The sequence below is a fragment of the Rhinolophus ferrumequinum genome, chromosome 8, assembly GCF_004115265.2.
Source record: "Rhinolophus ferrumequinum isolate MPI-CBG mRhiFer1 chromosome 8, mRhiFer1_v1.p, whole genome shotgun sequence".
Lineage (NCBI taxonomy): Eukaryota > Metazoa > Chordata > Mammalia > Chiroptera > Rhinolophidae > Rhinolophus > Rhinolophus ferrumequinum.
The window spans coordinates 44,904,856-44,929,194 of record NC_046291.1 but is presented as its reverse complement, the minus strand read 5'-3'; the positions used below and the strand labels follow the sequence as shown (position 1 = coordinate 44,929,194).

The window sequence follows — 24,339 nt, the reverse complement described above, 5'->3', positions numbered from 1 at the left end:
CATCCAGGATAAAAATGCTGTGGAGGCCAGTGAGAAGTACTTGGGAAGATGGCCTTGGGTCACTCATACAAGTATAAACAACACTTACAGTTTGTAAAGTGGTAATTCTAGTTTGCCTTCCGTAGAAAGAGTAAAGGCTATGAGTTCCAGCCGATGCTAGTAAAAGAAATTTAAAGTGACAAGAGAAACCTTTGGCATGCCTCTGTCAGTCTTTAACAGGCTTTTGTGAAGCAGTCAATCCCAAGGAGTAAGTGACAGCATTACTTGTGTCAGGAATAGGGGTTGGCTAACCTTTAAGAACATTTAACATACTAAGAATGTTCTGCCATCTATAATTAACCCCTGCAAAGGTAGTTTTGGTTAAGTGTGGAGTGCAGAGTTTTATATATGTTCATTAACTCTAACTTGTGTTGTTCAAATCTTCAACATCTGTGGTTCTTGGATCTGGCCAACACTAGAATCACTGCAGGGACTTCTTAAGGAAACTCCTGCCTGGGTCCATCCAGACCTATTTAATCAAAACCTCTAAATTTTCACACTCAGCAAAAGCAAACCCTGAGGATGAATTTTTAAAAAATGAAATTCACACATACATACATCATAGCAAAAATGATATCCCTTTTGATTGCACCCCATTCTTTTACGTTTTCAATTTCACTTTTTGTTTGATCATTTTAAAAGTACTTGTTCCATATTCTGTGCTTGTTCTACCATGTGAAGTTCTTGGGGATGTATTGCTACAGTTTATTATGTCTACAGACTTTTAACTCATGGTGATTTTCCACACTGCTAATTGCTAGAATGGAAACAGCTCAAAATATAAAACTAGAACTTTCTAGGTTCAAGATAAATTTTTCCTATCCTTTATTAAGCAAATTTTGCATGAAAACAATGTCTCCATACATTTATATTTTCAGTTACAAATGTGATAAAATTAGACATTTGGTTTTTAAAAGATTTTCTTTTAAATATATTAATGTCCTTTGAAGAGCTAAACAGTGCTACTAGTTGTTATGTATTTAATATAAATTAGTTTAATTTCATTGTTTTCCTCTGATTGTCCAGCTTAGAAAGTTCAAGGAGAAAAAGAAAACTTCGAAGTAAACTTACTTTTCAATTCAATTTCAATCTCTGATTTGGTAAAATATATTTTTCTTATTTGCAAATTGGTAAGCAATATCTTACAAAGTTATAGAAAGGAAAAATATTTAAATACATATTTAATAAGTAACTTTTATTGAAAAGAATAAAATTACACGGAAACTCTGATAGTTCAAAATTTGCCATTGCCATAGTGAGTGTATATCTGAGTAGCTAAAAAACATGAGGTCTGTGTGTGCTTAGAGGTGAACAAAAAAAGGCATGACAGGTTAAAGCAATGCTAACAGGTTACAATCCCTAGCGAAATCACTAAATCAGAGATTTTCAAGTGTTTTTGTTTTGGAAGCTTTGTTTCAACAAAGCCTTACTCAGAACTACTACAAACATAAAACATATCAATTAGAAGCTCCACTTGCTCACGAGTGAGTGGCAGGTGTGGATTCTACCCAGTGAGGCACATCCTGGGGCATGAGGTGATGACACTCCACGGAGCCCAGTTGGAAACCACTACAGGAGGCAGACATTACATGATCTTTGTTGGACAGCGTACTTCTAAATGGGATTGGATCTTGATATTAACATGTAAATGAGGTAATACATATTTAATCAGTTTTCACGTTACTATAATACATATTGATAGTAAAAACATATTCAGAAGTGACGTGAATGATTTTTAATGTCCAACCCAACTGGTCATAAAACAAAGACTCATATCACTTTTTTCAGTGCTTCAAAAGAGAAACTACCCATATTTCAAACATAATGTTCTTGCAGAAAATAACTTGTCCCTAAGGAGACAAGTGTTGCCAATTGAAATAGTGAGCAACCAAATGTCTGAAGCTATCATACTTTTGACATATAACAACTGTTCATTTTAAAATAATCATGATAATGTTGATTTCCAGTTTATTTTTGCTTATAACAAAAATTATTTGTACATTATTTGGCAGCATATCCAAGTAAAACTTCACATCATTCTGTTCTGCTAAAAAAAAAAAAAGAAAAATTCTGCCTGGTTCATTATAATATAATTGATGATAGAACTTAGATTAAAAAAAAAAAGAAATCCAAAAATATATTTTACCATGATTTTTTAATATATAAGACAACATAAGTATTAAACAAAATCAATGTTTTAAGAAGCCCTGGTTTTTGCTATCAATGAAAACATCCAATGAAGACCAAAAGTATTATCACCTGGGAAACAGATTTGACATATATGGGAAACAAGGAAAAATTACTCTTCTTAGGAATAAAAAACAAATATTTAAGTAATTTTTCCAATTTCTTCATTTTTCATAGCTGAAAACTGAGTGAGGCTATTGAGTGAGAAGAACAGGCTGCGTCACAAGGACAAAATGCATTAAATATGGCTCATTTATATTTGCCTAGTCATGAAATTAGCATCAGAAATGAGACAAAAATTACCAGAATATAACTCAACCAAATATGTGCTAAAAATTCCTTTGTTAATTGTCTCTGGGTAACCATTAAATATTAAAAATAAATTAGCAAATCCTAAATATAACAAAATTAAATGATCCTGTGCTATACATGTTTTTCTGTTTCCTTCACCATTTCTGCTATTTTTTAGTTCTGGCTACTATCTTCTCTGCCTATTTTAATATATGAGTATCCCCCAAAATTCTGTATTTAGTCCACTGCTTTGTTTTTTAACTCTGTATGACTTTCTTGCCACTTTTATCTATTCCCATCACATCAATCCTTCCTCATCTCTTCACGTATTCCTCTCAAAATGGTAGCCTGCCAAACATCTCCAACAGGATATTGTAATATATCTCTAGTATGAACATGTTTTATAGATTATGGCGTCTAGAAGAAAGGTTGGTTCAGAATCCAGAAGAGCTTCAATTCAACATTTCTAGGAAACTCAAATGTGCAAAGATTAAATCACACCCTAACTGAATAGAAATTAACATGTCTAGTACACACACGCTATATTTAAAGGTTGTGCATGTTTATCTTTGTATCACAGGCATAAAAAACCAGAAAAGACTGTTAAATGACTTTCACCACAATTATTTAGCCTTATCACTGACTACATATCAGCTTTAATTAATTACATTTTTTAAAAATTTGAATTTCTGAATCAATGATCAATGGTTCTGATCCTTATTAGTTTGTTCATATTTTCATTGTGGCCTTTAACACCTTTATAATACAAGTGTTCTTGTCTGTCTCCAAGAGCAAAAGTGTTTTATACCAGATTACATCTCATTCATTTTTATATTCTCAGCACCTAATATAGTGCCTGATACAAAATGTGTGCTGGGTGAATTAACCCATATTGCCTGTTAGTGAATAAAGTTATGTTGACTTTTCTATTACTAAGAAAAAAATGCTGTCCTCAACTATGTTCAAAAAAATTGGATTGTAAAAGAACTTATTTTCAAATTAAAATAGAAATAGTTCTAAGACTCTTTTTTTATATTTATAAACCCAGTATAATCCGGTCACTCTGTCAATTAGTTTTACAACAAAGTATTTGAGAGTTGCCTTCTTTCTCCTTCTAGAGCTGCCAATTTGTTCTTTCCTCAAAAATTCATCACATCTTATTCATTGCTCCAGGTTAAAATATAAATGTGCAAATTTGAAAATAACACTTAGGATCCAAATATACTAAAATTATAATTGTTAGACTAATTAGACTAAAAGAACAACTAATTGAGGCTTTTGATGTCTTCATATTTTTTATTAACAGAAGGAGAAAAGGGGGGAAAGGTGTAGAAAGCTGGCAGGAAAAAAAAATTCCATTTGCTGATTAAAGACAACATTCAAATAAATCTATGCAAAAAAAACCTTTTTTTTAAATTTTCTGGTCTTGTCACAGCATCAGTTAAAATCAAGTTCTTTGCACTTAAAATATTGACATCTAATATTGAACTGTAAGTCATTTTTATTTTTGTGATGTAAATTCTATCACACCCTCAACTTCTATCACAGACTCAAACTTAAGTCTGCTTAAACACAAATTTCTTGGGCGGGGACTTAAAAAAAAAAAATTGGAAACCAAGGAACCATCACCATCTGCCAAACTTGATTCAGCGTAGCCCAGAGCAGGAATAATGGATATGAGACAGGAAGGTCATTCACAAATAGACCTAATGCCGTGGCATCAGAGCCAGAGAGGACCAGGAAATAATAGTAAGCAATCGCCCTCATCCCAGAAAGACTATGAAAGACACTTTGGAATGAGGCTTTTGTCAACTGTGTTTGACTCTCAGATGATAGACCCTTTAATGAACACCTTGATTACATGGATTTGAAAGTGAAAGAAACATCAAGAAAAATATTGTAAGACTGTAACCTTAAAAAGTAAGTGCAGGTAGAATGCAACATTTAGTAGAGAACTCTGGAGCCCTACTCATTCCTTTGTATAGGATGAAGCTCATCTTGGTCTGTCTTTGTGGAGTGTGGGGAGGCAGAGTTGGCTCCTCCTACAGAGCCTGCTGAGTTCAGTCGGGGCACAGATGGAGCCTTCATTCAATCTGGCTTGGTTAGTTTCCTTCATTTGTATTAGATGATTTCAACCTGGATTTTTGTGTTTGTTTGTGTTGGTTGATTGCAAAAGTCAATCTATTTGCTTGTAGTCGGCAAAATCACTCTGTACTCCAGAACCATGCCAGAGAATATGACCCCATATAATTTACTGACTCAAACTGTTATCAAAATCAAAGTTACAAAAAGCAACATTCCCAAAAGACAAGAGCCTAAAAGATATGTAATTTATTCATCTCTGTAATTTGCCTAGATTTTAACCCTAGACCAAGACGAAACATCATTCATTAAGCTGAAAAAATATTTGAACCGTTTGTTGTGTTTGTTTGATTTTTTGACAAGTCCCTCTACTCCTATAAAATTGCTTTTACTAAATTGAGCTTTGTCATGATGTCCTCTGCTTACTGGCTATTGGTTTTATGGGTGAGATATATGGAGGAAGCTGCCTTTGACATCACACAGCCAGCCCTTCACAATGCCTACGGGAAAAGATAAGCTCAGACCTTCAGTGCAAAGAAGAGCTTTGCCTCTCTAAATCAAATGACACAGCCTTATTTTATAGACCACACAGGTCTCATAAGTACCTGCCCATGTTAGGAAATTTAATTCAATTGAACTAAGTTTTTATTTTAGCTTTTTTAAAAAATTCTCTTTTGAGATGAAGTTAAAATAACACTATAAAAGACCTACTGTTAAAGTGGAATGCTTTTAGCTAAATATACCTATCCTCTATGTTTTCAGAGAGATACACTAAACTATGGCCTCTGTGGTTTCCTGCCTTCTTGAAAGAATCAGGTCTCCTTGAAGGTCCCAAAGGGGCTAACAAGGAAGCATGGGGCCCACTTAATAACAAGGTCACCTAGTTTTACTATGTCACTTCAGCTTATCTTCTAGGAGTGTAACATTATCAGTTGGCTGCCCTTGACCAACTTGGGTCCTCAGTCTTCTTGATTAATGATGTCGGGCCTAAAACTTTCTAACAACAACGTGTGCCTGCCCTTTGTTCAGCCCTCATCTCTGTCCTGTGTCACCTTACTCCAAACTGTACCATCCACCACACCAACTGCTTCTACCCTGATCAATCTGTCAAACAGGAAGAAATAAGCTAAAAAGAAAGTAAGCAAGATTTACAAATCTATGAGGGGAAAAAAAATCAATCCTAAAACTCAGTTTGGTTACATTTTAACAAGATATCTTCTAAAAATCCAAATTGCATTGTATTTGTATTCATGCATTTTATTTAGTATGTAAAATATAAATGACACAATTTCAGATATCCTGAATTCATTAGGAGATAATATTCTAGTAAATATGTTCTCTTTTCTCTGATATCTACCTTTAGAAAAATCTATCCTGAAATGAACAACTTAAATGTTATTAGGTTGGTGCAAAAATAATTGCAGTTTAAAAGGCTAAAAATTGCAAAAAAAGCAATTACTTTTGCAACAACCTAATACCATCAAAAAACTATTATTCTCATTACCCAGTACATACATGAACTTGCCATCCCTGTGTAGGTAAATAAATTCTTATATAAGTTCAAGAGGCATTAATAGAAAAATAAATATGCTCTCACAAACAATTCTCAAGTTAGCTAAATTATTTGAGAATTGTGTTATTTCAAATTACCAAAGCTTCTTCATAGAAATGGTCATTCAAGAGTTACTTCCTAATTTTATGAAGCCAGCATTACTCTGATACCAAAGCCAGATAAAAATACTACTAAACAAAAAAAAAACACAAAACCTGCAGACCAATATCTCTTATGAATATTGATATAAAAATCCTCAACAAAATAACAGCAAACCAAATTCCATAACATATTAAAAGAATACACCATGACCAACTGGGATTTGTTCCTGCAATGCAAGGATGGCTCAACATATGAAAATCGAACAATGTAATATACCACATTAACAGAATGAAGGAAAGAAAAATAATCATCTCAATCGATGTAGATAAAGCATATGATAAAATTCAATAGTCATTAATAAAATGCTCAACAAACTAGGATTACAAGGAAACTACCTCAACATAATCAAGAGTTACTGTGCTCCTAAATACAACATCATGTTTAGAATAATAACCAACATCAAGGAAACTATATTCATTAAAAATTTCCATAAGGAGTACTTACCTGCCAAAATTTTCCTGAACTGTCTAAACCATATGTCGCAGTGGTCGTCACTTAAATTAATAAGATCAAGTGTAGAATCCTTTAGTTTATTTTGTTCCTTTTTCAAACAGATGAAGAGTGTGATACCCAATAAAGTACCATTTTTGTGCTGTGTAGCAAAATAACGCCGTTTCAATTTGACAGAGAATATGTCCTTGAGTTCAATAAATTCTTCTTTATGTAACACGTCATACTTGGAATCACCTGAAAAGAAATTAAGTTTTCCAATCAAAACCATTGTGTCCATTTCTTATATGAATGAATAATAAATACTGAAAACCCAGAAAATCTTTGTCATTTGTAATTTAAATGATTGTCCTTTATATCAATCCCTATATGAGATGGGAAGGAAAGAAAAGAAAAATTGGGCCTATTTTCCCAAAAATGAAACATAGCAAAATGGAAGAGAGTCCCTGCCACACAAGGCATAGGGCATTCAGAACCTGAGGATACTCAATATAGGAAGAATTCGAAGAACATAAATAAAGCAACATTTCAGTAATAATCACTCAGTATCACACAAGAAGCTGCTTGGTACTAATAGGGACAGAGTAAAGTAAAGAACAGAATTCACTAACAGGACTGAGTTTATGACAGGTTGTTGATGGCAACATTCAAAGGAAAGGAGACATACGTTTCAGGTAAAGTAACATATGTGCAAAACGGAAGTAGAATAAGATTACTGTGAGTAGAAAACATGAATTCCTGCCAATCTAGAAAGAAAGATCCATTTGCATTGTTACCACATTCAGACTTCATTTTATAGAGGCATGAAATTTTATTGCTTAACCACAGATCAGAAAATAACTGTAGTAAAGGACATTTCAATTGACTCTCAAAATAGAAATGTCTTATACTTTTGAAAGAATGTTTCTAAAACTTCTACTCTAGCCAATATGGAATCACAGTGACTAGTTTTACTTTTTGTTTAACAACTTAAAAAACTTAAAAAGCACACAAGATATAGGAAACTTCAATTTTCAGACATTGGATATGAGGTGGCACAGGGCAGTGATTGCTGAGAAGCAGGACAACAAAGGAGCCATAGGATTGCCTCAGGCCACAGTACAGGTAGGGGACCCCAGGGGGAGCTTGGTTGTCTCTCTGAGTAGCAGGAGCTAGGAGTCCAGGAAAGCCAACATGACTCGAATTCACTGGGTAAATTATTAGGAAGGAGAGAGCTGCCCACATAGAGAACTCTGTAGATCTGAAGAGGTCCTCCTTGACTCTTCAGCTGAGTGTGGATCAGCATATGTGTGAAGCCAGGGAAAGGACCACCTGAAGGATTACAGAGAACAATGCTCAGAGATCACACCAGCCAAAGTGGAAAAATATTGAAATTCACGGGACAGTGGGGAGAGTACTTAGAAGAGTTATTGTTTCATCAGTGAGCTGACTAAAGGCTATTCTGAATCCACCTAACAAAGCTTAAAAGCAAGCCTCAAAAGGATTGAAGTGTTCCCAAGTAACTTAACTGTATTTTAGAACAAAACTAAAGCATCTTTATACGAATACCAAAATATTCAGTAAGCCTAAGTGGTAAATATCTCTTAGTCAATCAAAAATCACAAATCTTTCTGTAAAGAAGCAGAAAAATATGACTCATGATAGGAGAAAAAGTAATCAATAAAAACCGATACAGAAATAACACCAGCACTAAAACAGACCCAGAAAGCAGAGACCCTCTCTCAGCTTCCTTAGCCCTTAACCAGGCTCAATGATATTCTCAGGCAGGAGCAAGGAAGCTCAGGTACTTGAAGAATTGCCTTCTCGGCATTCTCAGGGAGATTTTTTGGCCTCTCCCAACCATTCTGTAAACTCTTATAAAGCCTACTTGCTCACAAAGTAGACAGTACCAATAAAAAAAAGAAACAAAGAATCCTTTTTCTCAATGCTTACGGTGGTGGGATGGGGTGAACCGAAACTCAATTTTTCAGGCCTGTCATTTCCTCAAAAGGCATACATTGTCACCCAGTGATCTATCTGAAATTCAATAACCTCCAAGTACCAATTCAACAGGAAACATTTATATGTCTTAGAAAACAAAACAATCATCACTATTACTACAATCATCATTTAAACTAATCAATAAAGTGAAAGTATGCTATCATTATAAGCCAAAATGTTCCACATGCCTTAATGAACTGAGTGGTTCACCCCATGCCTTTTCTGTAAATATTAATGGATTAAACTATGTTGGTCAGATTTACTTTTCTCTAGTATAATGGCTCTCAAACTCCTTGGTCTCAGAACCCATTTACATTCTTAAAGACTGTGGGCTCCAAATAACTTTTATTTATGTAGGTTATATCTATCAATAGTTACTGTATTAGACATTAAAATTGAGACTTTTTAAAACACGAGAATACAAAGCACACATTCCATTACCCATCAGGGCAACAATGTCACCACAGATGGGGTAGCCTCTGGAAAACTCCACTGTATCCTTGGGAGAGAATGAGAGTGAAAATAACAAATAAGTTCTTAGAAATATGCAACAGCTTTGACCTCACTAACTCCCTAAAGGGATCCTAGATCACATTTGAAAATGCTTCTTCAGCATATTTTAGATTGTTTGTTCCCTTTCATGATATAATGTGAAATTATGACCTTTGCAGAATCACCTTTTCAATTAATTAAAATTCTTGGTACTATTTTAATACTCCAAATTGTCACATACTGACCAGTGAGAGTTTCTCCAATCTGGCTCCTTTGTTACAATTGCCAGATGTCTTCGAAATAACCTTTTTTTCTTATAACAGCATAGTGTTTCAAGCTCATTTTGATTCCTCCAGAAGCCCTAGTTCCTTTTAGGGAAGAATACATTAGAAACTGAAAGCTGGCCAGTATGTATTATATAGAAAGGCAACCAAGCTCTTTCACAGTAAATTATCAGTAATATAACTAATGAACTTATTATATTTGTACTTGATGAACAGGTAGGCATATGACCAGGGTCTCTAGAACACTTGGGAAGTACCAGAGAGATCTGACAACCTTCCTCTACCCTCAAGAATGAAATGCAGCAGGCCTGTCAGAAGTCCTTACAAATCCTCACCCTATAGTATGTAACAGACTGCATAGTAAATGGTTCCCTATGAAATGGAAAGAAGCTTGCTTGCCATATACGGATTGCAGCCGGTGTCTACTTCATATAGCTGAATGTGTGCAGGATAAGTTGTATCACTTACCTACAACTATTTTTATCCTTGATTAAATCTGTGTGTGCTTTTCCAAAAATCAGTTAATGAAGTTGAACATCTTTCATTTATTTATTTTTCATTTGTATTTCTTAAAAGAGTTTCCTCTATACATGTATTTCCCTACTTCTATTTGGTTGTTTGTATATTTCTTACTAATTTGTAGGAGTCCTTCAGATATTCTTAAATTTAGTCTTGTATTATATATGTATATGTTGAAAATATATACTTTTAGGCTAATCTTATATTGGTTATGACCTGTGTCTCATATAAATTCAATTTTTTAATGTAGTTAAATATACTACAAATAAGAACTCCAAGGGAAGGTGGAAAGAAAGAAGGAAAGAAGGGAGGGAGCAAAGAACCATTGAGGGAAAGAAAAAAAATGAAAGAAATAAACTCTTTTCACTCTAAGTTCCGTATTATAATCTGAATATTTTTTACCATGTGTGCTTTACTTTGTCAGTAAACGACTCAAAGACTATTTCAATGTAAAACCTCTTGTAAGTTGCAAATTTAAAGACACTAAATTTAGTGGTGAAAACTAAAAGAATTTCTGGAAACAGGGCAAGAATACTTATTATCACTCTTACTATTCCCAATTATTCTAGACATTCTGACCAATGCCATACATATAGAAACTGAAGGCATGGCTGGATGGCTCAGTTGGTTAGAGTGCGAGTTCTTAACAACAGGGCTGCCGGTTCGATTCCCACATGGGCCAGTGAGCTGTGCCCTCCACAACTAGATCGAAGACAACAAGCTGCTGCTGAGCTTCTAGAGGGACAGCCAGATGGCTCAGTTGGTTAGAGCGCAAGGTCTCAACAACAAGGTTGCCGGTTCGATTCCTGCATGGGATGGTGGGCTGTGCCCCTGGCAACTAAGATTGAAAAACAGCAACTGGACTTCGAGTTGAGCTGCACCCTCCACAACCAGATTGAAAAAATAACGACTTGGAGCTGAGGGGCCCTGGAAAAACACACTGTTCCCCAATAAAAAAAATAAAATAAAATAAAGAAAATGAAATAAAAAACAACCAATTGCAGTGGAAGGGGCAGAGGGGGAGCTGAACTATAACCATTTATAAATGATATCGTAATATATTTGTATAATCCAAAAAGAACCAACTTAAAATCATTAGAACTAAAAAGAATATCCAGTAAAGAAGTTGATTACAAATATGTTAATATTGGGGAGAAGGTATAATGAGGATAAAAATATTCCATACAAATAAGCACATTACACGCAGGAATAAATTTAGCAAAATAATCGAGGACTAATATGGGGAGTGGGGAGTCACTCAGAATATACCGAGAGACAAAGAAGTGAATGGAGACATACCGAATTCCAAGATAACATATTTTTTCATGCCAGTATTCTAGTTATTAATAACTACTCATAATTCAATCCCAATCAAAATCTCAATGTATTTTCTTTGATGTGAGGGGCAAGGAACCTAATCAAATGATTGCAAATTTTCTTGGAATAAACATATTACATTAATGAAGAAAATGTTTTAAAAGTATAGTAATGAAGGGGAGTACATGCCCAACCAAAGATAATATTTTGTAAAGCTACAATAATTAAAATATCTACGATTATATAAATGAGTGGTCCAAGGAAATACTTGTATACATTTAAAAAAGTCACTAATGTGATAATGATGGCATCTAAGTTCAATGGGAAATATTCAGTAAAAGGCGATTTAGAACTAGTTAATCGTTTGAAAACAAAGAAAAAATAGAGCCATATCTCAGTCTTCTAGATTAAAAGAAACTTTATATATAACCATAAATTAGTAAAGCCCTAAGTATGACAGTATAGGCAGACATACAGAGACTGAGCTACTTAACATAAAAATTATTTAATGCTTATAAAGTCCTAAAGACCCATAAATAGAAGTCACAAGCAAAGGCCAACTGGGCAGAAATATTTGTAACATATGACAGTTAATTAATCTATCTAATCAAGAAAAGAAACTTTAGTGGAAAAGTACATAAAAGACCCAAGATAGGCAATTCACAAAAGAAGAAATGCAAATTGACCAATGAACATATGAGAAACTTCAATCTAATTAGTAATCAAAGAAATGCAAATTAAAACAAGATGCCATTTTTTGCCTTTTAGATTGGCACAAGATCAAAAATAATGCTCAATGATGGTGTGGGTAAAGGGAACCAGCCCAGTGCTGGTGGGAATGCAAAAATGGTAACTGCTGGAGAACAAGTTTGGAATATGTATCAAAAGATTTCCAAATGTTAATTGCAGCAGTATTTATAATAGCAAAACTATTTGAAGCACTATTCACGCTCTTCAATAGAGGATGGTTGAATGGCAGCTTTCTGCACTCATAAAGGAGCGAGTTACATCTCTGTGTTCTCATCTGGAGAGACATTCATGTTAAGAGGTATAAATAAGTGGAATAAAAGCAAGTTACAAAGCAATCTGAGGGATTTCATCACACCTTTCGTTAAAGGGAGATGAAATAAACCCAAGCAGAAAACACACAACAAACTTAACACTGGTTATCTATTAAAAGAGAGATATGAGGTAGGGAATATGAGATTAGTTTTTTCTAATAAACCTCCATAGTTTTCCCTTTCTGTAATCAGCATTACATTTTATACTTTTTTTATATGTGAAAAGGGAAAAATGCTTGAAAATATGCATATTTTTGATACAGCAATTTATTTTCAGGAATTTACCCTAAGGGAATAAAAAGTATGCACAATTTAGCTAAAAGAATGCTTACCCAAGCATTATTTGAGTGAAAACTTGGAAACAACCTAAATGTGCAATAGTAGAGTATTGGTTCTGTAAAATATATTTATATAACAGAATGCTATTCAGCCATTAAAATGTAGAAATCTGATTAGAAACATGTCTACAATAGTATAGCACATTTCCATTACTGTTTTGCATGTATTTATTTAACACATAATGTATATATATTTTCATATGAACATATATATGAATATGCATATGAAAAGTTGGAAGAATAGTAAGATTGTGATTTAGTTTGTGTATATGAATTTCTCATTTTTCTACAATGAAAATTTTCTGTAATTAATTGAAAAAGATTGTTTCCTTTGCTCATCCTAAAATAGTTTCTTATTATCTGTTTAATTTTTTAAATTTCATTTCCTAAAATGTAAGGGTAGCTAATATTTCATGAGCATGTGCTATATGCCAGACATGACCCTTAACACTTTACATGTATTATCTCATTTAATCCTCAAAACAACAACCCTATGTAACAACTGCATTTTCCTAAAAGAGAAGAAATTCAGGACAGAGAGTTTAAGTAACTTTGTCCATGGTCATACATCTGATAGGAGGAAGATTTCAAGATTTAAATCCAAGCAAATGAACTGGTTTTTACTACAACTCCTTACCAATGTTGGACCTACATTAGGACCTTCTTCAAGTAAACACACTCTCATCTGACCCTCTGGCTCTGATTTAAATCTGGTCAAACTTAAAAAACAGTTGTCCAACCATTGTTGTCTCTAACTAGTTCTTAGGAAAACAGCAAGACAATAAATGTGTCAAACAACTGAGTATTTCATCAGAAAATGAGGTGACCTTCAAGGAGATGGAAGATTTGATTATAACAACTAAGAGGTCACAGAAGTGAAAAATTCTGAAAATCCCTATAACTTGTAACGCGCTGAGAAGTATTTCCTGCTTTCCCTGCTCGGGCTTCCAATCTCTTTTTTCCTCATTTACCTATAGCTTCAAATTCGGGTTTTCACATGAATGGTCTCTTTGCCAATGTGACAAGAAAAGGTGAAGAAGAATAACAGATTTAGAAAAAAAAAACATTTTATTTTTATTTGAAAAGAAAATAAGGATATCTATGAATAGCTTTTTACAAATTTCTAACAATAGGAGAATGTTCTTCAACACTCTATTTTTCTCAGCAGCTATATAAATTTCTCAGGTACCAATGTCCTACGTAGAAATTCTGATCTATTGTTCATTCCTGCAAGGTCGATCATTGACATTACATAAGTAAATCTGCCCAGTTCTCTCTAATCACAGGACTCACTTCATTTTGAATGTAACTGTTTCATAACACAGGTGAAGATACGTGTAATATTAGTTTTACAGAAAATTATTTTCTCGTTCTGAATACGGTCTTCAGGAATAAAACTTAGAATTCTGTGAATTTGAATTTAAAATGTTTTACTTCAAAAGTTTGTAACTATTGTTTAATCAGTCATCAGATTAGGTGGTGCTTTTCTAGTCTTCATTTTGTTTTTGAAATTAAGATATAAGTAGCAGACCAGCTGGCTCAGCGGGACCTTGGTTTCCTAGACTTGAAAGAGAGCTAAGGCCAAAGGTTCCTCAGGTTTCTAGGTGGAAAGCCCTCAGGCTAACCCACAGTGAAGTTGAAGGTTCTGGAGATCATCTGATAGTGGGATAAACTGAAAATCCCAGCAGGTCACTGCTTCTCTTCAACTCCCCCAACACCCCCACAACATACCTTACTCTTTGGGACACACTTAGAATATACAAATATTTATGAGAAACAAGATTGAAGAGGAAAAGAAAGAAAAGAAACCCTATTCACAGAGAAGACTATTGTTTCGGGCATATAAAATTGAGCACTTAGTTACACTCCTTTGTAGTAGTAACTTAAGAATGACTCAGATTCTATTCTCCATGTGAATCAGAAAAATATTGTTTACTTATAAACTATTTTATCTATAAATGCTGACAAAAATTAGGTCTTATATCTCTGCTTAGTTTTCCATTTATGAGATAGCTGCTTCGATCTCTGTTAGCAACCTGTTATTGTACAACCAGTTTCTGCCGCACATAAAAGCAAATGTTTTCATAATTGTAGGCAAAAGCTACATTTCCATGTACGACCTAAGATAGTACGTTAAAAGAGCCATTAAAAAAATAAAGAGCATACTTTGGGGCATGTACTTTAAATATAATTTTAATTTTATCTTAATGTAAAATATACCTTTATTGGTGAAAAGTATGAAGTAAAACTTTATCCATAAATTAATATTTGATAACAGTAGATAAAAATATAGAAATCACCTAGAGACACTGTTTTTTTGCAGATTATGAGAAGTAAAACCTTCCAGATGACATATAGTTTGGTTTTGTGGCATGTGGTTTATTACATGAAATCTATTGGTTCATTAGTATCGTATTGGTTATAGCTAGTTGTTTCAGAACATTGACTGTCCTCTCACATTACTTACAGAGATACAGGGGACCATCTGTTCTTGCAGGGGATTTAAGTATACGTCTATTGGATATCATGCTATTTATTTAATTCAGCACCCACTTCCTATTGTTGTATTTTCTTGGGGAGAAAAGTCAATTTAATTACAGGGAATAAAGATAACCTCTCCTGGCAGATTACCCTGTCACCATGAGAGCAAAGCAGGACCTGCTTAAAGTAGGTTACAGTGGTTAATAAGAAGAGTAAAACCAACAACACTTAAGAATATTTAGCAAAGGTTTAACAAAAATAGAACAGAGAACGGCACTTTTAAGAATATTACTGTAAGCCGAGGGCTTGTCTAAATCAATCTTGGCACATCTGTCTGATGCAGACCGTAAACAGGATTAGAGCTGGATTTATCTGCTTGGCGCTAATTGTGCTCACAGTTTCTGCACATGTCCACTCTTTAAAATACTGCCTGAAAAACAAGCCTGCCTGAGAGATGACTCCCACAACATAGTGCATACAGACATTTATGGTATATTAGATGGTTAAGCAATGTGATGTCTAACAATTTTTTTTTGGCTCTTCAGAATTACTTATCTAATCCCCTAATTAAAAATACAAAATTCTGTTTGAATACACCACATACTGAGATAAATCTGTGAGGCAAGGGACCAATAAATTTGAATACACTTTAATTGTAAGAAGAAAACACAATTTAATTGTTAATAATCAGGTTAAACCAGGGTTTAAACAAATAGGGCTGCTCCTGTAGCTTACTGAAAAATGCATCACAATACATTACTCTCCTCAATTATGACATAACATTTGTTAGCAGAAAAGTTTAAGTTCCTAAATACATATACATACCAAGAGTGACAAAAAAAATAGCACCTTACCCAGTAAAATTATAGAGGAAACTAAACTTATCATTTACATAGAGAAACAGAGAGAAATTGCCAAATACCCGTCACATATTCATCACACCAAGTAAAAAAATTAATGCTCAATTTCTATCTGTAATTTTTTTCCACTTAGCTATTTCTATCATGTATAAACAGCTTAGATACTTCTGTGAAGAATTTAAGTGCTTAAAGATATATAGGTATTTTTGCTTGAAGTCCAAAATAAATTAATCAGTAAAAATGTTTAGTTACTCTTTAGTTTGAGGATTTGAAATGTAGACAGTAAACATGTAATTCTGTATTTAAACCAACATTTAATGCCTATGATACAAAGTGATACTAACAATTTTAAATTACATGAGCTATGTTTAATCATAAATGCCACATAAGTTGATTTTGGAAATATCAGTATAATTGAAAATTTAGTTTGACTTCCAATTATAGAAAATCTTCTATTCTAAAGCTTTTTTTTTGACACATAATTTATTCATGTTTCAAATAGCTTGGGGAGCACATAGAAATCATTTTTCCCCCCTAAATCTCTACTGTTAATAAAATACATCTATACTTATACTGTTGTTGTATACTGACAGGAGAAATTGGCAAATTAACTCAATCATTTAAATACTTAAATCAAACACTTATATCAGAAATTCTCAATGTGTAGTCTCAGAGGATATACAGGGTCAAAATGATTTTTGTAATAATACTAAGATATTTGCCTTTTTCACCATTTGACATTTTCGCTGATAGTATAAAGGCAATAGTTAAGACTGGTATCAGCATGAATCAAGGCAGTGACACCCAAATTTCACTAATAAGTGTTACATTCTTTACCACCTCAAATTCAGTTAAAAAAGCCAGTTTTACTTAACTGTTCTTGATGAAACAGTAACACTTTAATTTAAAAAAATTAAATCTCTAGACTTGAGTACATTTCTTTTTAATATTATGCATAATGAAATAGGAAATATGCATAAAGCATTTATGCTACAAATGAAAGTGGTGATTCTCTCCAGGAAAAGCACTTATACCATTTCAGTTGCAGCTGAATTATTTGGTTTTTGTGGAAGACCATTTGTATTTGAGTGATCAACTGACAGTCTACGGAATTCAGACATGAATATTTGGCAAACATTTTTCTGGGAAATGAGCAAAGTTAGCCGGTCAAGAAAAACAACTGAGAATTTTTGTTGTCAATGATAAAATTCAAGCTTTCGAGCAAAAATTATAACTTTGTGAAACTTTTATCTGCCACAATGAACTGGACAGATTCCCAATACTTAAAGAATTTCCTGATGACATGGGCGGTGATACTAATGTATCCAATATTGTTTAAATATCGTATAATAAAATGTTTCAACATTTGGAAGCTCTATATAACTCAGTACACCAGATTTTCCAAATAGCCAATGCAGGATGTGATAAAATCATGCATGAGTGAAAGATTCATTCAAAATGCAAGACAAATAGACCAGCAAAGGTTCACTGATAGGTTCTTAGATTCCACATTGTAACTAACATTTAAGAATTTAGCACTTAAGATTTGCTGTAGTGTCAAAGGATATCCACAGTTATTTGAAAACATTATTAAAATACTTTTCCTTTTCCAAATACACATCTGCGTGAAACTGCATTTTCCTTATACACTTTAACCAAACAACATATTCACAACAGATTGACTGCAGAAGCAATCTTAAGAATTCCGCTTTCTTCTATGAAGACCTCTATTAAAGAAAGCTATGACTTCTATTAAAGAGATTTACAAATATGTAAAAATAGTAAAGGAAGTAGCATTGCTTTTTTGATTGTTTTAGAAAATAATTATTTTAAATAAAAATACTATTTATATTAAAATGCAATGGACTTATTACTGTTATTTAATGAATTAATATTTTAAATGTCTTTACTTTCTACTACAACAAATATTAACGAGTATAACTTACATAAACAAAGCTCTTTGTGGTTTTTAATAATTTAAGAGTGTAAAGAGGTCCCAAGTCCAAAAGCGTGAGAACCCATGGTATATAGTATCCTGAAGATAGGCATAACTTTAAGAAAATGCAACCAAAAGATGGCATGATTCATATATTTTCTCTTTCATCACTTTGTGTCAAATAACTAAGATTTGATTATTAATATTTTGGACTAGCTATGCACCAAGTCCCTATTACATCGGAAATAGTGAAAAGACTACTTCAAAATTCATAATTTCATATTCATATTCCACGTTCTATACAATTACTTTATCATGCAATGTGATAGGGTTTTGCCATTTTTTATTTCAGCAAGAGCACTAATGTGCTACTTCTGTTGGGACTATTTATTCCTTGATTTTACTATCTATATAGTTGCATCTGTCATTTTGTATATCCATTGCCATCTCAATTCCTTAGGAAAAAATATAAATGGGGGGCATCAATGGTAAATATGACCTTACTTGATTCTTCTTAGTCTTATAATCTAGTCATTTTTTGGCATAATCAGTTCAGATACGTATATCAGTTCATATATGATATGTTGTTCGTATATATCAGACCAGATGATCTGTGTACAGATACCCACCCCATGAACCTCAGAAGTATGGCAATTGATCTTTTTCTAGTTTCTCGGCAACTCACCTCAACAATACCTTCCTCATCTTTCTCATTTCTAATCTCTGTATCCCAGCACTCAGCTCAACGCCTCAAACACAGGCTAGGCTTCCCGTAAAAGTTTGTTGTTGACTGTATTTACGATCAATCAGATAATATCTTAATCATACTGTATGCATTTCCACCTCTGAACCTTTGCTCCTTCATTTCCCAGCAAATGGACGGCCTTCTTGACTCCAGTCTTTTCAAACATTAACCATCTGTCAAAGCACTAAGGCCCTCCTTCAAAGAGACATTCTTTAGTTCCCAGTTCCTCTGAACTCCTATAGCACAGTATTACTCAGCTGAGATTTAGTCACATATCAGAAGTTCCTAAGTTACCAGAGGGTAAAGGCAAAAAGGTCTTTGAAAACTTTTAAAGTTGTATGCATTTTTTTTACATAGTAATTAAATGGTGGTTTAAAAAATGCTGATGGAGGAAAGGGTTAGAGAAAGATGATCCTATAATAATTTAGCTTAAGCCCAAAAGTTTACTTCTTCTGTTTAACGTATTTGAACACCTACCACATTCCAGGCATGTCTATATGTAGAGAGGATGCCAAAAAAAAAAAAGTATATACATTTTAAGAAAGGAAAAGTGTATTAAAATTGTAATACTCAATATATTCTAACAAAAGATGAATACCAGTCACATTTGACTTCTGCAATTATAAGAGGTGCTCAACATGGTTACCATCAGCATAATTTTAATAGTTTTTTTCTTTTCTTAAAATGTGCATACAATTTTTTGGCACCCTGTGTGTATTAAAATGCTAATATTAAGGTAACAATCTCGATAAAACAACTGTTTTTATGAAAACAAAGGTAGGAGTTCTTTACTTTCATGGCCTGAAACTTGCTGGACTGTGAAAATAGGACTAGATCTAAGCCATAACGATAGCTTCTATTACCAGAGTCTAAGGACAACAACACCTGGGTATAGCTTTCTGCTTGATAAAGGCCCTCACACCTCACAGTCCAAGCGGACTCACTGACACTCTTTTCTTTTTTCTCTGAGGACCTCAAAGATAGTCACATTGACTTTGCTTTCACCTCCATCATTACTATCAATCAATGCCCTACCTGTACAAGTCAGATCCCCGATCACTTATAGAGATCACCGTGAAGATAACACACAGCCCTCCAGATAATCGGAAGGATTCTGCTACTGAAGAATGCTGAAAAGCTCACTTTTACACCACTCCCATTCAGTTTTCCCCCTCAAGACTGTTATTATTTGCTCTTAGGTGGCTGGATGCCTCAGTTGGTTAGGGCGCGAGTTCTTAACAACCAGGTTGCCAGTTTAATTCCCACAACTGGACTTGGAGCTGAGCTGCGCCCTCCACAACTAGATAGAAGCACAACGAGTTGAAGCTTGATGGGCCCTGGAGAAACACACTGTTCCCCAATATTCCCCAATAAAATTTATGGGGGGTAAAAAGAAGAAGACAAGAAATTATTCAGAATAACTACTCAAAGTCCAGGGTATTTGAACACAGCACAGACAGACCTGTGTTGTTGAAAGGGAGCAGAACGATTACATGAGAGACTAAGAAGTAGTAATTTTACTTCTTGAAGACTGGTAGTACCAAAAAGGAAGAAGTTCATTTCAGAAGCCTAGAGAGCTAGAAACAGAATGACACCATCCTGATTATCCAAAAATGGACTGGAAGAGATTCTCCTAATGAGCCTCTGAACAGGACATCTGAACTTATCATCGGTCCACCTTCCTGGTGTCAGAGGAGGCACACCTGTGGTCAAGGAAATCACAGGGGTGCAGTGGGCGGGGGGTAGGAGCGAGAGGGAGGATAAAGAGAAATTGCCAGAGCTATTTATATTGAACAAAAATAAACTTAAAACAAATACACATAATTTGAGATGATCTAAAAAGTATTTGTAAAAACCCTTATGTATTTATGTGATGAGGATTTGCAGTCCTAGACATAGTGGAGACCAAAGAAAAGTGATAAACAATTTTAACATAGCTTATGGCTTTATTAAAAAATCCAACTTAGCATTCAAGACAAAGTTCATGTTTATTTTTAATATGCTAGGCACAAGGGAGATATGTCCCTTTATTTCATTTCCACCATTAAAAGCATATACTTGACAAATATATTTTGTTTTTGGAATTCAAAAACTCTAGCTAAGTAAATCCAATGAGAATTGATTCACTAAAAAATAAAAATTACCTATGAAATGTAGTCAAATTTCCTAACTTTCTAAAGTATTTTCAGTTGAAGTTAGGCACAAATATAAGGGGGAAAAAATTATCTTAATAAACACACACAATAGATATTTTATTTATCTTAATAAATAAAAATTATCTTAATAAACCCACACAAAACACTAAATTATGCTGGTCAGTTCATACGATTTAGGCTCCTATTCACCCAAAATATGATCCTTTACCTACATATTTGATGTAAAACAAAAATTTAAAAGCCATTTTGTAGTAGAAATTAGAAGTTATTTTTTTCTGAGAAAGATTTAAATTTATTCAAAGAGTCTGATATGAACATATACTCAATGTTTGACCTTTGCATTCTACATATATGGTATTTAAATAAGTGTGTTCCCAAATAAAAAGTTTTAAAATAGTTTCTACCATATAGTACTATGATAAAAGGCCAAAATTAAAGGTAAGGTAGAAAGTATTACCTGATAATGTGAAAATTTTAGGAAAAACTTAAAATTTTTAGATAGAGTATTTTATTTATTTCACTACACTACATAACATGTAATCAAAGCAAAAGCAGTTACAGGATTACAGCAAGCCACCTTCTCCTCTGCGTTGTAATATTACTGTCAGGATTTTTTTTTTTTTTTAGAAAGATAAATTTGATATCAATATGATGTGACACAACTGCATCAAACCTTAATTTCACTCACAGTAAGAAGTCACAGGATTAAATAACACTGTGCAGTCTTTTAGAAAAGTTTATTGCTTCCAGATGGATTCAAGTTTCCTTTCAGCCCTGATTACATCTAATATGCACAGGGTGCCAACATTATAAAGGGCAGAGTCAAAAATATCATTTATATAGATAGCAAGGGGCAGGGTAGAGAAACTTTGCCTTCTCAATTAGTTGTTCTAGTCAGGTCTTGGCTATTTTTAAGAAATGATAATAAACATTCAATTAAAAAAAACAAATATCATACTATGTAAATGTCTTAAATAAAGGCTGTTTTACAGAAAAACACAAATCTACCACAAAGCATCCATAAATGACTCCTAACTCAAGCTGCATGCTCTCTGCCCCCATGTTGGGTTGTGCCATGTGTCACACCCGCATGAGGCTTGCTACCAAGATGTCCACCTGTGCCTCTGTGGCAGAAGAGGCATCCATGTTATTTCATTTAATGACACTGTTGAATATAAGCCATTGTGATCACCTACATAAAGTCTTTCGAAAATACTGACTACTTAAAGCATGTCTGCTAAGTTTAAGGCTGCAAGTAAATTACTACTTGCATTTAAAATAGCATTTTCTTATGCATCTGAAGTATCACTCACTACCATAACAAATGAAATCATTTCTATAAAACCCAAACAAAGCTTTCCCCATAATATGAATTAAAAAATAAAATCACATCTGCTCTATGTAGTCCATGAGAGAAAAGCGATAAAAATTCATGATTGAAGGATTTCAGTCTGTAGATCAAGAGCCAAATTTTTTAAATGTAGCAAACTTTATATAACACTTACATTTTCTCATTTTCTTAAATTTAATTTTTCAATGTTCTAAAAAATTATACAATCACAAATTTGACTGAATTTAAATGTTAAACAATTATGTAGCCGTCAAACAGATTAGCAATTTGAATACAACCCTGTTTTCCCCGAAATTAAGACCTAGCCGGACCTTCAGCTCTAATGTGTCTTTGGAGCAAAAATTAATATAAGACCCTGTCTTATTTTAATACTGTATAATATAAGACTGGGTCTTATATAAGACCAGGTATTATAATAATAATATAACATAACATAACATAGCATAACATAATGCCGGGTCTTATATTATTTCTGCTCCAAAAGACGCATTAGAAGCGGATGGTCCAGCTAGGTCTTATTTTCGGGAAAAATGGAATTATGGTCTCAAAGCTCAAAAGGAGAGAAAAATGATAATTTCTGGAAGTACATAAAATCTTTCTTCCTAGAGAACCTTTGGGAAAAGTGGTACCCACAATAATTCTTACCCATGTCTAACTTTCTTCTGTGGATATTCAACAAAAACTAAGACAAATATTATTACAGCACTTAATTACTTGCATTTTCTTTCTAGAGAAATGAGTCCCTCTCAAGGATACAAATGTTAAATGTTATGCAAGGGATACAAATGTTAAAATTTCGGTGATTTTTATGAAAGTTTATCACTATCTTTTATTTAATTAATTTTTAAGTGATACTTAAAATGGATATGAGTATTAGACGTTTTAATTTTAAATAGATTAAAATATCAGGGCAATATCCCTGATCAACTGCTTGAAAATGCCTGAATACACAGGGCAATCAGAAAAGGATCAAATTATACTAAAATTCGACTTAAAGTTACATATCATATCAATAACAGATCAATGAAAGAGAGTCCAACTGGTAAGGATATCAGCCACTAAAGTAGATAATGAGTTTTTATGTCAGCAGATGTTGCATCCATTAAATATTTCTAAGATTTCCAAATACTAATACACATTTGAATTAACTATTGCTAATCAAATACTACTTTGTTTCGATAATGGTTAACTATTCTTAACTGGTCACACTGTCTTCTAAGTAACATATGTGTGTGAAAAATGATTTGAGCTTCATTCCTTCTTCAATAATTGGAAACTGAACACTTTCCACATGCCAGACTTGTTTTACAGAGAGAAGCCTTTTAGATAGAGATCTTCCTGACTACCCAATAAATAATCACTGAATAAGGATCAGAAAAAAATAAGGGAGCGAGCCATGTAGGTACACATCCAGAATATCCCATCTGCAATCCCCAAATCCCCAAAGCTCTTAAACTGTATGTTTTTTCTTAAGTCATTTGGCAGCAAAACCTAGCTGACCTCATGTTGTAGCAAAAACTGGACCTGAACTGACAGTGTGATTTTAAGTATTTATCTCACTGAGCAAAGATATTCTTAATGTTTCATTCAGAAATTTAATTAGTGTGGCTATGGGATCCTATCTGAAGCCAGTTGTGGGTCTTATAAATATATATACATATACATGTATGTGTCTGTGTGTGTTTCCTGTAACTATCCTTCTAAAATCAGTAAATATCTGATTTTAAACACATAGCTGGTTCCAAAGGTTTCTGGGCAGAGGGATCAGTAGTAAGTGTAAGGTCCACGGCAAGAACATACTTGGTATATTCAAAAACCTGTAGGCTGTGGCTGGAGCTGGTGAGACAGGAGGAGAAGGGGAAGCCATGAGAATAGAAAGGTTGGAAGCAGGTAGACCATGTAGGGGTATGCAGATTACAGTCACGGCTTTGGATTTTAGCCTCAATAAGATGTAAGGTCATTGGAAGATTTTGAGCAGAAGGACAATATGATCCGATGTACAGTTTAAAGTAACATTCTATCTACTACATGGAGAATAGACTGATAGGGAATTGAA

The 24,339-nt window shown here is 33.7% G+C and overlaps 1 protein-coding gene across 1 annotated transcript in view; it reads right to left on the bottom strand.

Moving 5' to 3' along the window:
- The window catches only part of CERKL (ceramide kinase like), a 105,057-nt gene that overhangs the window by 51,365 nt on the left and 29,353 nt on the right, over positions 1-24,339 (bottom strand). The window contains exon 2 of the mRNA XM_033111966.1: positions 6,758-7,000. Within this exon, the coding sequence (XP_032967857.1) occupies positions 6,758-7,000 (243 nt within the window). The remainder of the gene's footprint in view (positions 1-6,757; positions 7,001-24,339) is intronic.